Below are 14,794 nucleotides of genomic sequence, written 5' to 3' on the forward strand. Positions count from 1 at the left end.
AAAGCAATGAATGACTATAAACCAAATGGAATACAGAATGACATTTTGTCTATTAATCAACATCTGTTCTATCAACTCTTGTGTCTGAGCCCCTGCAGAGAGCTCTTTGTGCCTACCAAGGGAAGGGAAAAGCAGCTCACCTTGCCAGAAGGACAGGAAGATGACAGACTTCACCATGAAGAACTTGAGGACTGGGCTATAGGGACTGAGCAGCTCACGTGTGGCGAAGTAGAAAAGGAAGAGGGCATACAGTGCCAGGCTGACAGAGATGTTGTAGATGATCGTCACATAGAGGTAGCCACTGGTTACACTGAAAAGAGAAGATATATATGAATGCCTGAAACTTCAGCGTGTTTTCCCCTTGCCACTGCCAATGGAAAGTTCCAGAAGTCCATTTCCTTCCTGCTTCTCTGTCCCACTCCCACACTCAAACCAAGGTAAAATAAACATGAAACTAAAGGAGGGCTACCTCTGCCTTCTTTTCTCATGCACATCAACCTGTGTACTCCCATCTTTTCCCAGCACACACACAGACAATAAGCAAAGCCAGGCAGAGAAAGGGCAGCCAAATCTTGCATGCTAAATAAATAAACTTACTCAAAGTCACCATCCTGGTACTTGCCAAAGGCCTGAAGGATGACTGTGCTGATCGCCATGAGGGGCTTCACCACACAGAACTGCAGGGTAGCCTACAGGAATGAGAGGATAGGAATGAGAAGGCAGGTGGTGCAAGAGGACAAGCTGCCAACAGCATCACAATGGAGTGTCCACTGGGACCACTCAGCAAGGCAACACAATCCAGCCCCAACAAGATGTCTGACCCTGCCACTTGCTAATTGATTGTGCCTGGGGACTGCAGCACCCAAAAGGAGATGAAGGAGTTTCAGAAGATGTACATGTGCTATCTACTTGTCCAGAATGGGAAGAAAAACCGCTCTATAGGGTTGTTCCTAGAAGCTGCTCATCCCCACTCTTCCAGAGCTACTTTTCAAGGGCTGTGCTGCAGCACATTTATGCACTGTAACGGTATGAAAACCAAAAAATCTCACACTGTGCTATGGCACAGACACAGCAAGTTTAATAGAGACATACTGTTAAAGGAAGGAAAGCAAACCCCAGTCCATAGCTGTTACAAAGTTAGGCAAAAAAGTCCCCTGGATTAGAGGGGAACCCCACTGCTCCAGGAGGAACTTTTGACAACCACCACAACATTCAGGCGTTTTGTAAACACAGCAATGTGTGTTGCCACACACAAGTTAAGAGCTATTCTGTCATCCACATGACCTTTACTGAATCTCCCCAAAGATTCTGTGGCACTTGGGATCAGCTCTATCCATTCTGCCCATATAAACTACTGCTCCTATTGGGACTGAATGTTCTCTCAAAGCCACCGCATTCCTCTACTTTCTGCAGATGTTGAACTTCAAAGTCCTAGAAAAAGGAAACACTTATGGCCTTAAAAATGTCTCCCTGAAGAGATGTGACCTGTGTCTCCCTGAAGAGGCTGGAAGAGCCTGGGTAGGTGCTGACCCATGTGCATGTGGGGAGGGCTATGTATGGAAAGAAGGTAAAACCAAACAGTAATAATTGCTTTGGATACGATGCAATTTGTTAGTGGTCATAAGACTTCAAGGAGATTAAAAACCCCAGCACATGCCAGTTAGTGAGTCACTTTAAATATGTGAACTGGAAAAGGTCAAGCTAATTGGTAAACAACTCCATCCTCTGAGCTTCCCCTCCTTCCGATCTGGGGACATTTTAACCATTTCCCTGCAATCCAAACCACCACTATTTTTAGCTGCTTCCCTAGAAGCTGTGGTAGCATATGGGAAGCACATGGATGGTGTGTGACCCATGTGTGAGGGTCATCAGACAGAGGCCCAGCAAAGAATCTTGATCAAGACATCTTTAAGGAAACGAGCTGTTTGTATTTCACACCACAGACAGCAGCACACCACCACACTGCTGGAGGTCCACAGGCAGCACAGGCAGACTGACTGACCCACAACAGGCACCTGCGTGAGAAAAGTTGGGGGGGAACAGTGCGAAGGCAGTAAGAAAAAAAATTTTGTAACACACAGATTCCTTCAGGATGAAAGGGACCAGAAAGAGCAGAAAATGGGCAGGTGGTGATGGGAGGTAACAGAAGTGCTGGAGATACTAAGAACAGGGCTAAAAAGGGCAAAGTGATCCTTTCAGCACATTCCTCTTCCTGATCATCACCATGGTGGATACTGCACAGGTCAGCACTGGCATTTGTTCTGTTGTCCTTTTGCATCAGCCTTCCCAGGAATTTACCTTAAAAGGTCTTCCCCAAAAATCCTGAAAGTCTAGAAGTACCAGAAAGTGAACCTCAGCATCAACAATTTCTCATCAAGACAATATTTAAGTTCAAGCCAAGAAGGATGGAAGTATTTAAGCATCTCTTCGCAATACACCTCCCTCACAACCTCCACAGCAGACATAGCAGCTAGCAAAGGGCAGGCATGAAAAGAAAAATTGCTGCCAGATATCAGCAAAAGGAAAATAAAAAATCTACCAAAAAAAATGAGCTGGGATTTGTGGAGGCCAGCAGAAAAAACACACCTTCCCCATACCCCAAGGTGTGCTTCTAGTCTTCACTGTTGTGAACAAACTTTCCAAACACACACATGTGCAACCCATGTGGTGACAGCTGCAAGAGGCTGTGGGACATGAGAAGCAAAAAGTCTAAGGGAAATTATTTCACCAGTATTCATTCACTTCCATGGGTGTTACATCTGCTTACAATATATTTAAAAGGTAAAAAATAACATTAGGAGCAATGAGAATAGGTAATGCAGTGAATCAACCAAAGGGTGTCCAGATGAAACCCATGAGAAACAGCTGAAGCAACATACTGGGTTCAGACTAGAAAAGAAAAGTATGAGGCAAGAAAACAGAAAAGCTGTATGGGGCAGGGACAAATAGAAAAGAAGTGGTCCTTTGAAAATGGCCACTTGTGCAGCACAGCTTAACACCAGATATTACCACGAGGCTACACTGTACTTTTAATGTTCCTGCATATTGCTAAAACACAGAAGACGGGCCATGATGTTCAGGAGAAGACAGGGCAGATATCTAGACCTGCTGACTGAAATTACAATGACCTGAGCCCTTTCAAAGAACCAGACCTGCTTCACACTGACTCCATAGAAAGCTTCTGTGTCCATTTCAGCAAGTGAGCAAAGCCTTGAAATTCACCTGCTGTTTCATGGCAGCCAGAGGTGACTGACCTGCAGTGAGCAGCCAAGGGCTGCAGAGAGGTTTAGGCCTCCCCCATTCAGCCGCCCTCGACATGCCCAGTTCAGCACAGACAGACACACATGGTGAGCAACACTCAGTTCCTCCTACAAACCAGTGTGTCATGCTTAACCTCCACCCCTCCTCAGCTCCAAACCACAACAGCAGCACTGGGAATTCAGGAGGCTCTTACACAACTGTGGGGTGTCTGCGACACAACACAGACATCAATTTCTTGGAGCTGAGACCTCTGTAATCCAGAAAGGAAAAGAGTTTCTTCTTAGGATTAACATTAGTTCCAGGAGATAACTCATGTCTTAAACTAAGGCCTTCCTGATGTGGGGTTGGGTAGAATATGTTAAAATCATTCTTAGCATATTTAAATCACTCCTAACACCAAACCAACCCTGTAACACCTTCTCTTCTCAGCAGTCTGCAGGCCTCTCAAAATACTATTAGAGCCTCCTCCCCACAAAGATCTCAGAAATTCAGCAGCAAAAAGCACCATTGCCACCACCACACACTTAATTTCTGCAGAATGTCCCAGCCCATACCTGTTTGCAGAATCTCAGAAATCCAATTGAATATGTCTTTCCCCACAGACAGCAAGTCCCATACACACAGCTGGACCTGAAAGAACCAACACAAGATGACAGAGTTCACAAGCAAGATTTGGGCAAGAGTGCAAGATTCCTACTCTCTTCATCTACCTCTCTGTAGCAAAGTTGCAGGACTGGTGCTTTCTCCAACAGTGACTGCAGTTATGGCCATACCCTCTTCTAGAGATGTGTCTAAAACAACATCCTGACTATACACTCCAATTTTTTTTCCTGTCACGGAATAGCATGGGGAGAAATACAGATCCTAGAGGAGTCACACACAATCAACTGAAGACAGAAAAGATTTAAATGAAGAGAAGGGAGTAAGAAAATAAACAAAGGAACAGGCAGGTGTCCAGAAAAACTGTGAATCAGTCCAGCTTGCCTAAGAGGATGTGATCAGCCTGATCTGTCTCAGAGCAAGGTACTGGTAAATCATCATCATCATCATCCACGCTGCCCAGCTCCAGCAGACATTTGCCACCTGACACAGTTTTTCAGGACAGGGATAGAGAAATAGTAGATGGGCACAGAAGGAGGACAGCGTCATGCTGTAAGCACAATAAATACTCACTCAATTGGTTTCCCTCTGATCTCAGACATGATGGAGCTCTCCCCTCCCAAGTACTCATAGCAGAGGCTGAGAAAGTTGTATATTACAAAGGCTGCAAAGACATCAATCACAGTAAAATGACAACCAACTTCAAAACAGGTGCAAGGACCAAAAGTACAGGCAATAGACCAAACATTAGCAGGGACTGCTTATGCAGCACCTTTCTCTTCAAAGCACTCCAGATTTTCACTGCATTTATCATCCTACCTCAGCACTCACAAGACTATCTGAATGGGACTTTGGCCAAGGTCCCAGGCCAGTTCCATGACTCATGCCAAAAGGGTCACATAACCATTTAAAACTGTGGTCAGTTTCTGTTTTATTTGACATCTGTAAGATGTCATTCTTTACAGGGCTCCTGTGCATTATTCCAGGACATTACACTGGTACTAAATAATCTGGAAAAGGTATCTCTGATCCATCAGCCATGTTATCTCCTGTATTTAATCTTTTAGCTGATCAACACAGTTTGTCTGTGCCAGGTAACCAGACTATAGACATAAGAGTTAGAGAAACGGAGAGTTTATAACAATCAGTGAGACTCTGTTTTCATGTCCTGTAGGGGCTTTTGCAAAACAGGCTTTGTGCTTCATGTTCTCAAAAAGATGAAATTTCTTGTGTGCTGAATAAACTCCTCCTTAGGCCACCTCTTTTCCGCCTTCCCCAGAAACCTGTTACAGACTGACCACTAACACTCTGCCCCATTTCAGTTCCCCATAACTACTGATGTATCTCCTTTTCATGGGATCCAAACTCACCTAAATGTGCATGAAGTGAACCTGTATACACCCTGTCTGCCACTCTCTTGACTTGTTATAATTGCTGTTGGACCCTCAAAGTTGTGAGATTTTTTAGGGCAAGGATTGTACTTCTGCATTTGACACAGACAGCCCTGGGGCAAAATGACAGACCAGATGACCCTTCTTGCAACATTACAGTCTATAGTCACCTGTGTCTGGGCATTCCCTGGAATGACAACACCCAAATCCTGCTTTTTGCCCCAAATAACTGGGATAGAAACAGCAGTCTCAAGGAACTTTAAAATAAGAACAGAAACTTAATAATGTACAACACTGAGAAGCTGATCTCCCCAAGCAGCCAATTTTTCCACATGAATGATTTTCCAAAGTCAGACAAATTCTTCTATAAGCATCTAAACTATGCCCTGGCAAAGAGATACCCCACAGTCCCCAAAACACTTATAGTCTCAAAACACTGTACTTATGGCTTGTAGACGTGTCTAGCTGGCAAGACTGCTATGGCACATAAAAGCCAGTGGTATACATGCTTCTATGTATGTAATTGGGATATTGTTATTCTATCTGTAATCCTTATTATTGAACGAAGTTCACACAGTAATAATTTTGCCAAAGCTTTAATTAGGACAGAAAACACCAACCACAGAAAACTTATTTAAGTAACTGTGGTAACCCCTTTTGCCTTCAATTTTCCTGCAACTTAGCTGACAGCACCCAGAGGAAGAAAAGCTAAGCTTTTCCTATTGTCCTCCAGTGACCCCTGCCCTCTGATGTGGTCATTACAATACCAGCTGCCCATTCTCCAAGCACTAGGGAAAAGATGACATCAGAGGAAGAAAACAAAACAAAACAAAAGGGAGAAATATCTGCCCATTCACCCCCCAAAAGAAGTGCTAGCTAGCAAAGCTCATCACACCAGCAAAGAACTCTTCTCCCATTCTCATCCATCAGATGGTATTCATGATATCAGCATCAAAAAAACCCCAAAGAAACCCTACTTGTGTCAGTGTTTCTGACACCCTGCTTGGTACAGAGGCATCGACATGAAAGAGTAAAACCAGAACAGGCTCCTCCTAACACACACTACAAAATACAGTCCACAAATGGCTTAAGACAGCTTTCAAAATTTATTTGTAGGGTCTTCCTCCAGTCCCTAATAGCCCACTTTGCAATGTAAAACCTTTCAAAAAATGAAGAAGGTGGATGGCAAGAGACAAAAAGGTCGTTTTGAAGCAATTCCCAGAAAAAGTGAGGGAGAGAACCTGCTTTCCAAAGGTGTCTTCACCTCCACTTGTAGTTTTCTCACACAAGCCAATATGCTGATGTGAACACTGGAGCACGGGCAGCCTCCTGAGCAGATGCTCAAATGCTTGCAAACTCCCAGGGCAAGAGAGGCAAAGGGATAGTGGCTGTTGCTAGGAGAGCAGCAGGCTTCCTGCTGGACCTATACACATGCACAGGGCGGGGAAAGAGAAAAACCCAGGCCCCAAACAAAGATGCTTTCTTGCATCATGTGCATGCATTTGCCATCTGCTGCTGCATCCAGAGCATTGTTGTGGACGTGAAGGAAGGCCTGCTGGTCTCTTCAGCTGATTGACTTGTTCACATGGCCAGGGGCAACTCTCCGCAATGCAGATCCCACCAAAAACAACTGCACCAATGATTTAGGATTTGATGAGAAATTAATCACGGTGAGGTGAGAAATTGTCCTCAAAAAGACACTGCTAGAGTGCAGTATCTCCTGCTGAGTGGGTAGAGGCTTCTTACAGGATGAGACCAGGAGGGAAGTTACAAGAGCATTTACAGGAAAGTAGCTATTTCCCTCACATACAGTGCTAGTGGTATTACATCACTGCAGCAGATAACCAAAACCAAGCAGGTGCTCATCCTGAACATGGCACCCTCTCTTCTACAGGACTCCAAAGCACTTTACACTTCACCAGCCCCAGCACGTGGCCACTGTGCTACCCTGTGCAAGCACACAAGTGGCCACAGGATGGGACCAGAAGGATACACTGCTAACAAGCTGCACCAGGAACACAGGACAAAGCAGTGTCTGTCTGCTAAGTGCTGTTAGAAGAGACAGGAGCTAAGCAATACCTCACTAGCACCCAGATACCATCAGATTTTTTGGGTTCACCAAAAGCTTTTACCTTCCTGAAGCAGAGGACACCAGAAAACCATAAACTTAGTCTCTACAGAGCCCTGGAGGGAAGGCTTACGCTCAGAGGCCAGTGAGAGAGAGGGTCAAGTTGGACAGGGCTTTAAGCAACCTGATCTAGTGAAAGATGTCCCAACCCATGGCAGGGGTGCTGCACTAGATCATCTTCAAAGGTCCATCCTGAGACAAACCATCCTACCATTCTATGATTTTCAGTCACTAACCAAGCCATGGTCATCCAGCTAGGCACACCATTCAGTAGGTGACAGCGATGCTCTCTCCAGAAATGCTGTTTCCAACCTTAAATAAAGTTCTCTCAGGGCAGAGACTTCCCACCCCCCCATTTTCTGTCTGACTCCTCCTTACCTTCATAGCAGTCCCGCACTGTGCCGAAGTAAACATAGTACTGGTCATTGGTGAAGAACAGGAGACTGAGCCATGAGTCAAAGGCATAAATGGGCACAATGAAGAGGATCCGAACGATGTAGCGCTGTTCGTTTGGGCAGCTGTAGCAGCGCAGATGCATGTAGATCTGAGAGATGGAGAGGGGAGACCGGGATCAGCGGTATATGGAGCAGAGAGGACAAAGTACAACTGGAGAGTCAATTGGGCCAGGAAAAACAAACTCGGTAATCACCTGTCGATTGCCTCCAGCAGCCTCAAGGTGATGAACACAAAAGATAAATCACTGTTATCGTATGGCACTGATAGAGCAACCCTTGGCTGGCAGACAGGGGGAAGGAGAGGGAAGAGAAAATGAAGGCATTTCTAATCTAGCTTCTTATAGGGAATTGATTTATTTTTACATCACCTTGCCCACAATCTTTTTGTTCATACCTGTTTTTTCCAGTCATCAGTTCTACATTCCTGCTATCCTCTTTCAAGTAGCTAAGATTCATAACACTGTTTTTCTCTGAAAAGGGAAGGTGTGCACACTTAAGTTCATGCTCGTTGTAAACACTCACTCTTTTGGCTGTTTTGGATGCTTTCGAGACTTTCACCTGAAACAACCTAAGAGAGCCCTTCACAGCACATCCCAAAGCTGATAAGCCAAGGCCCATCTGCTCAAAAGGTGTTATTCTGCCCATGGGTGACAGCACAACCACAAAGGGTCAGCCATCAAGGGAGCACTGAGCTCATGCAGTGTGCTCAAAGGAACCACACAGTTTGTTCTGTCTGACTGCACACATGCCAATCCCTCTAAGTCACTGGCTGGGGGGAGCACAGCATCCCCACCCTTCCCACTCCCACCACTCACAGTTCCCTAACCATCATTAAATCCCACACCTAAGATGCTTTTTTACAGAATGCCCACCTCCCCAAAAAGGTATTGACCACAAGCACACCTTGAAGGTGAGCACAACGCCTGCAATGCCCTAATAACACAGGCAGAGCTTCAGCACTGTTTGTGGGTACGCTCTCCTGACCACGGAGTCAGGAGAGGCAAGGCCTCTGTACAGCAATTCTCACTAAGCTGCTGTCCCAGCTGCTGGAATTAGTAACAGCCAGCTGATTACAAATGTTCCTCACCACTGACTGATTCTGCTGCCTGAAGTGGTACAAGCATTTGTTTGAAGCTTCACCCTGCATTTTGGGGTGCTGTGAGGATTCTCCAGAGACTAAAAAAATATACTCTCTCATCTTGCCACTGTAAGGGAGAGGGGCTTGTGCCTCCCCAGCTGTCTGTTGCTTGTTTCTCCCTGGTCAAAACTGACTGAAGGGCTCAAAAATACTTCTATTTCCTTTCCCTATGAAATGCTCAAAAATACTTCCGATTCCTCTTCTTAACCCGTGAGGAGCTCACAAAAAGCTCATTTCCTGAGGAGAACAGGTTGAAAATAAGCTAACAAACCTCAGAGATATTTTTGCCTTGCGACAATCCCAGTGACACATCTCATCCAGCACACAGACAGCTGACACCAGAGTTCAGATGACTCCAAGCTTTGCCCTTGGGATGTCAAAAGAGCCCAGTGATCCGTGAGCCCAGGAGAGCACAGGAACTGCTGCCGTGCAAGAGGACAACAGCGTGTTTCAATCAACAGTGTTTCTCTGTCTCTCACTGACCTCCATGGGTTTCTTCAGAGAAGGGCATTAATGCCTAGCTGTGCAATGTTATACTGCAGAGGAAAATTTCTTCCTACCCTCAGCAGGTGATCAATTTGACAGGAGGATCCATGGCACTTGTAATTGTTACCCAAGCTGGTGAAACTGCAGGTGTTACTCTTATTCATCTGTGACTAATCCATTTTTTACCTTCACTAGCCCCTGTACTCCACCAATAGGCTGTACTTTTCTACATTCTAGTCACCACTCTGGAATCCACAATCCAACAGGTACAAAAACATGGGTTGATAAATAACAGGGCTTGTGTTTCCCCACTGTATTTTTCAGTTCACATGACAACTGCATGAAAGAGAGGTACAGAACAGGATGCAGGGTTTGACTTATTCAGGCTCCCAGGACACCTGCCCCAGAGAGAGGGGAGGGCGAAAAATTAAAATGAAACATTTCCTGCTACTCCTTTCCGCAGCAGAGTTCAGCCTGTGGAATCCACTGGCAAAGGAGATCAAAGGAAGAATGTCAAACAACAGGTGACTAGAATCTTTTAGCTAACAGCTGACACAATAAAAAAAAAGGCAATATTCAGCTAAAGACCTGTGAAAGGATGACCCAAGATAACACACCTTTCTGCAAACCTTCAAGAGATGGCCAAATGTTTCACACTTGCTAGTTTTTTTAAAGAGTGTCCTTCCTCTCCATTCATGCTATGGAAATGGTCTGTTCTTCATGTGGGGAAAAGGAAAGCGTGAGAAGTACAAGTGACAGGGTTTTACCTGATGGCAGGTGATGAGCAAAGCTGTCCATACAAAGAAACCTGAGATAGCCTGAGCAGCAGTGGTCATGAGGAATATTGGCTGCTCCACAGCCGTGGGGCTGCCATCCTCTGGCATCCAGGAGAAGTTAGGAGCCACAGCTGGAGTGGTGGCAGTTGACCCCAATCTGGGGGCTGCAGTGACATCAGTCATCATAATCATGGTGCCTTTTGGTGTGAGGTTCCAGTTGGGATTGCTAAAGAGCTGCCCACGAGCCAAGACCTGTCAGGGAAGAGAACCACAAAGCGATTGAACCCAGCTGAAAGGAGTCAGGAATGTAACAGAATTTGCATCTCTCACATGCCTTCCACCAGGCTGCTCGCATGCTTTGTGAACAGACCTGGGTAAGTCTGCCACTGCCACCCCTTGTGATACAACAGATCACGTGGTACTCAGGAACCTCTGACAGCCCCCCAGAGATCATAAAATCTGGCCACTGTCATCATCACCACCCTTCTGCAATAAAAATATGTAAGATGAATACAGAGATCACAGACTCATAGAATGGTTTGGGTTGGAAAGGACCTTAAAGACCATCATCTAGTTCCAAGCCCTGTGCTATGAGCCAGGGACTCCTTCCACTAGACCAGGTTGTTCAGAGTTCCAACCAACCTGTCCCTGAACACTTTGGAGGATGGAGCATCCCTAAGTCCTCTGGGCAACCTGTGCCATTGTCTCACCTCTCTCACAGCAAAGAATTTCTTCCTAATATCTAATTTAGCCTACCCTTAGTTTAAAGCCATTTCCCTTAGTCCTACCACTACAAACCCTTGTAAAAAGATCAGAAGGAAGTATCTAAACCATCCCTACTGGAAGATGAGGCACACTTAAGTTAATATCTCTATTTTCCATAAGAGTATAGGCTATTCTGCTGTGTCCTACTGTCATGTTGCTGCCAAGCAGCAACAAGAACATGTGCCACAGTGTCCCTGTGCAGGAAGGGGGCAGGGGGAAGAATATTCTAATTCCTCCAGCAAGCATTGCCCACCTCTCCTACAGCCATGCTGAAAACCACACTCAGCCCAAAGCATTCTCATTGAAGGATATGCACTGAAAGCTCTTCTCACTTTGACAGTGTGAACAGCATGAAAGTTATGCTTTTACCAAAATTTGTACGGTATGGTACATTTAGCCAGCCTGTTATTAATATTACTAACTTTACGTTGCTTTCTACATGATGCGAATTTAACCTCATTGGCTTTTAAAAGCCAGCTGACACATAAAAACACATACAGAACACAAGAATATGCAAGATTACAAAACAGCATGACCCTTGGCCATTTCCTGGCTAAAAAGCTATCTTCTTTCAATGGAACAAATTCTTGAAGGTCTGAGATCTAAAGTAGCTATTATTTTCAATTTGGTCATAAGCAGGCTCTAGTGTGACCTCTGGATTGTAGGAAGATAATCCACTTAAACCAAGATCACAAGCAGGCAGCCATTGGTTCTTTCCATCAGAAGAGCTGCTTCTGATGTGCCTATCAAAGGAAACAGCATAATATTGCCTCCTTCTGATAACCTCCTAATATTTTTCAGAAGAGCACTTCTATAAAATCTCAAGTCATTGCTCCTACACAGGCCTGTATGATCAGTGGATGGAAAGGGCTTTGGAAAGGCCAATGATCCATTGCCAGAGTTTACAGCTGCACCAGGGAAGGACACATCTGTCATCTGCTGACAGGTTGTTACAGAACACAAAAGAGAATATATGTTCACAAAGGAACTGCCCCAGCCTTGCTCCACCTGAAGCCACAGCACAAACTAGGGAACAGGTACTCAGTAAAAGCAGAGTGCCAGCAGCAAGTCCTTTCCACATGCACACTAAGGACGAAAATGGCCCCTTTAGCACAGGCTTTTCCAAAACACACACTCGTATCACTGGTGTGCAGCAGTCTGACGTTACCTTATGCCACACTCCACCTCCTTTCTGCTTTCTTCCGTGGGGGAAAAAAGAAAAGTCCTGGGAAATACCCAGATTTGTTTAAGCATGTCTTACTGTAGGTGGAGCTGCACAAGTGCTGTGCTTTAATTTACAAACAAATCTTCAAACTTTTTTTTTTTTTGTTCTTTCCAATGGATCCCTGCTCTGAGTTACAGCTTTCCATAACTGCATGTACAGTGGGATAATTCCTCTCCAGTCCTGGTCAGTACAGGAAATGTAACTTAAGTTTTGAGCTTCTAAGAATACACACAAACACACACACACACACACTTCATCATCTGTACTATATCTAAATATTTGCAGAGATGGAGGATGGGTGGAGATGTCACAAGTTAGCAAGGCTTTTACTGCTTTTAAAAGAAAGGGATTTCTACCCAAGTAACTTCTGAAGCAACTGAATATGCACAGTGCTGTGAGTGCTTCCACAAAGCTCAAGAAGAGCACATCTAAAATGAAATCAGAGCAGATGCACCTGTGGTTAACCTAGCTCTAAATAAAGTCCTGCCAGCTGCAGTCCTGCACATCCCAGTGCACTTTGGGAGCTATGCAAGACAGGAAACTGCTAAGCCCTTCCAAAAGTTCATGGGGGAGAGGATCTGTACAGCAGACCACAGGTGCCAGAAGAAACAGGACCTGGACCTCCACACTCCAGCTAATCAAACCACATCAGCAGCAGAGACCCAAATGCAGCAGCAGTAACATCAAGAGAACTGAGGATCTGAAAGGGAATTCTTCTGTTTCTCTGCACTCATTTAAAAATAAGTGAAAACAGCAAAAAGTGATCAACAAGCATTTTGTCATGACAAGGGTTATGTACTCATAAGCAAGGTCAGTCATAAATTGAAGCTGTGTATGTAATCTTAACACTGCCCCCTTGTGATTACACATCAACAGCCATTAATTACAGGATTGTGCATCATTCTTCACCTAATCCCCTTCAATTCACATAGTCATTGAAATGAATAACTTTTTCCACCACTGTGTTCTGAAAGAAAACATACAAACTCTCTTACAAAACAGGGTTTACATCTACCCAAACCCCAAACTACTTCACTCATGAGTACTCAGGGCTGTCCCCGAGGACAGCATTTTATTTCCTTGACACCTTTTATTGGTTCTGTACATCAGTTTGCAGTTCATTTTCCTTGCTAGTGAAACATGAAGGAATGCTGTACTCCAAAATCTGCAAAAATAACATAAGCCTTCCAAATTATCCCTTCTAATCTCCTCAAGTCCCACACATCACAGCCACAGTGACAGGTAGCGCACAAAGCTGTTATGAAATTCTACTGTATGCAAGAAGCTGAAGCTCTAAGAACAATTCCATTCTGTACTTAAGAAAAAGGTAAGAGCACAGATGACTGGAGCCTTAACCAGCAAAGTGGATTTCAGCTCATTCACTACCACCAGCTCAGTCTGCTAGCTCCTCTTCTGCCTTTTTAAAAAGAGCATTGTGAGGGTGGGCTGCGGCAACTTCTCTCAACAGGCCTTGCTTCTGAGATGTCTCTTCCCCGACAGGACACAAGCCCAGAAAAGCCCAGAAAAGGTAGTGCCTGGGAACATGTCACAACAAAAATACTGCCTTGATAAGCTACAGATCCAGTATCTTGGTATCAGCAACTTCCCTCTTACACTGTGAATGTGTTTTGATACTTGTTTCTTGGACACCCACCTGCATCACAGCCCAAGTCAGCACCACAACACACCTTCCTGCTCAGTGTCATGCCTGGGTAAAAAGGTACTTTCCAACAGCCATAAAGCTATTCCCCATTCACCTCCATCACCTCCTGGCTGTGATCTCTTTCCTGGTGCTCCTCCCAGCTGGCTGTATTTCTCTGTTGTTTCTTGTGCATTTTAAGCTCCCTGGGACAACCATCTTTTTGTTCTCTGTCCATACAGTTCCCAGCACTGCAAGGTACCAAACCACGAGGAAAGCGCTTGACATTACCATATGTCAAATTAGGGGCATTTGGAAACCCAAATTACCAATGCAATACAAACCAATCTAATGCATAATACATTTTGAAGCATTTCTTACTCTTCCGCCATACCCTGTTTTCTCTTCCCACCTGTTTCATCATTGCTTTCAGTTCAAGAAGAGTAAAGTTCCTTGTACACTTATTCTCCCTCTCTGGAGAGCTCTCCTAAACATATCAAAGGAAAATATTTCAACACTTCTAAATTTCACTCTCAGAGCTTTCCCCATCTCCAAGTGACTACCTTGCTCGCCCCGGAGGTAACCTGCAACCTAACAGGACCACAACAGAGACCCAGGAATAGCACCAAACTTTGGAAACTGGAAACAAGCACACATAAAAGTACATCTACATAAATACACAGGACTTTTGGACATAGGTTAGGTGTATTCCAGGATGGCCACAAGAAATTTGGATCAGAGCTAGTATGATTCTTCTACATGGGTTACAGATGTTTCTGGCAGTGCTGAGGTCTATACACAACCACCTCCCAACATGGAAGGCAGAGATCACACCCCCATCCCCTACAAGCTCTCACCTATCCCTGCCCAGGTGTCATCACGAGTTATGTACGTTAGAGCAAGACAAGGCCTTGTGCTGCCAGGGCATTA

General features: G+C 44.9%; 1 protein-coding gene across 3 annotated transcripts in view; it reads right to left on the minus strand.

The window, feature by feature from the left end:
* TMEM184B (transmembrane protein 184B) overlaps positions 1 to 14,794 on the minus strand; it is a 30,544-nt gene that overhangs the window by 7,241 nt on the left and 8,509 nt on the right. For all 3 annotated transcript variants that reach the window (XM_041481370.1, XM_041481369.1, XM_041481368.1), the window contains 6 exons: positions 10,227 to 10,487; positions 7,759 to 7,924; positions 4,435 to 4,525; positions 3,816 to 3,891; positions 598 to 689; positions 141 to 310 (listed from right to left, as the gene is read on the minus strand). In XM_041481370.1, coding sequence (XP_041337304.1) covers positions 141 to 310; positions 598 to 689; positions 3,816 to 3,891; positions 4,435 to 4,525; positions 7,759 to 7,924; positions 10,227 to 10,427 — 796 coding nt within the window. In that variant the 5' untranslated portion in view covers positions 10,428 to 10,487. The remainder of the gene's footprint in view (positions 1 to 140; positions 311 to 597; positions 690 to 3,815; positions 3,892 to 4,434; positions 4,526 to 7,758; positions 7,925 to 10,226; positions 10,488 to 14,794) is intronic.

The sequence above is a fragment of the Pyrgilauda ruficollis genome, unplaced genomic scaffold (genome assembly GCF_017590135.1).
Source record: "Pyrgilauda ruficollis isolate IOZ18807 unplaced genomic scaffold, ASM1759013v1 scaffold56, whole genome shotgun sequence".
Lineage (NCBI taxonomy): Eukaryota > Metazoa > Chordata > Aves > Passeriformes > Passeridae > Pyrgilauda > Pyrgilauda ruficollis.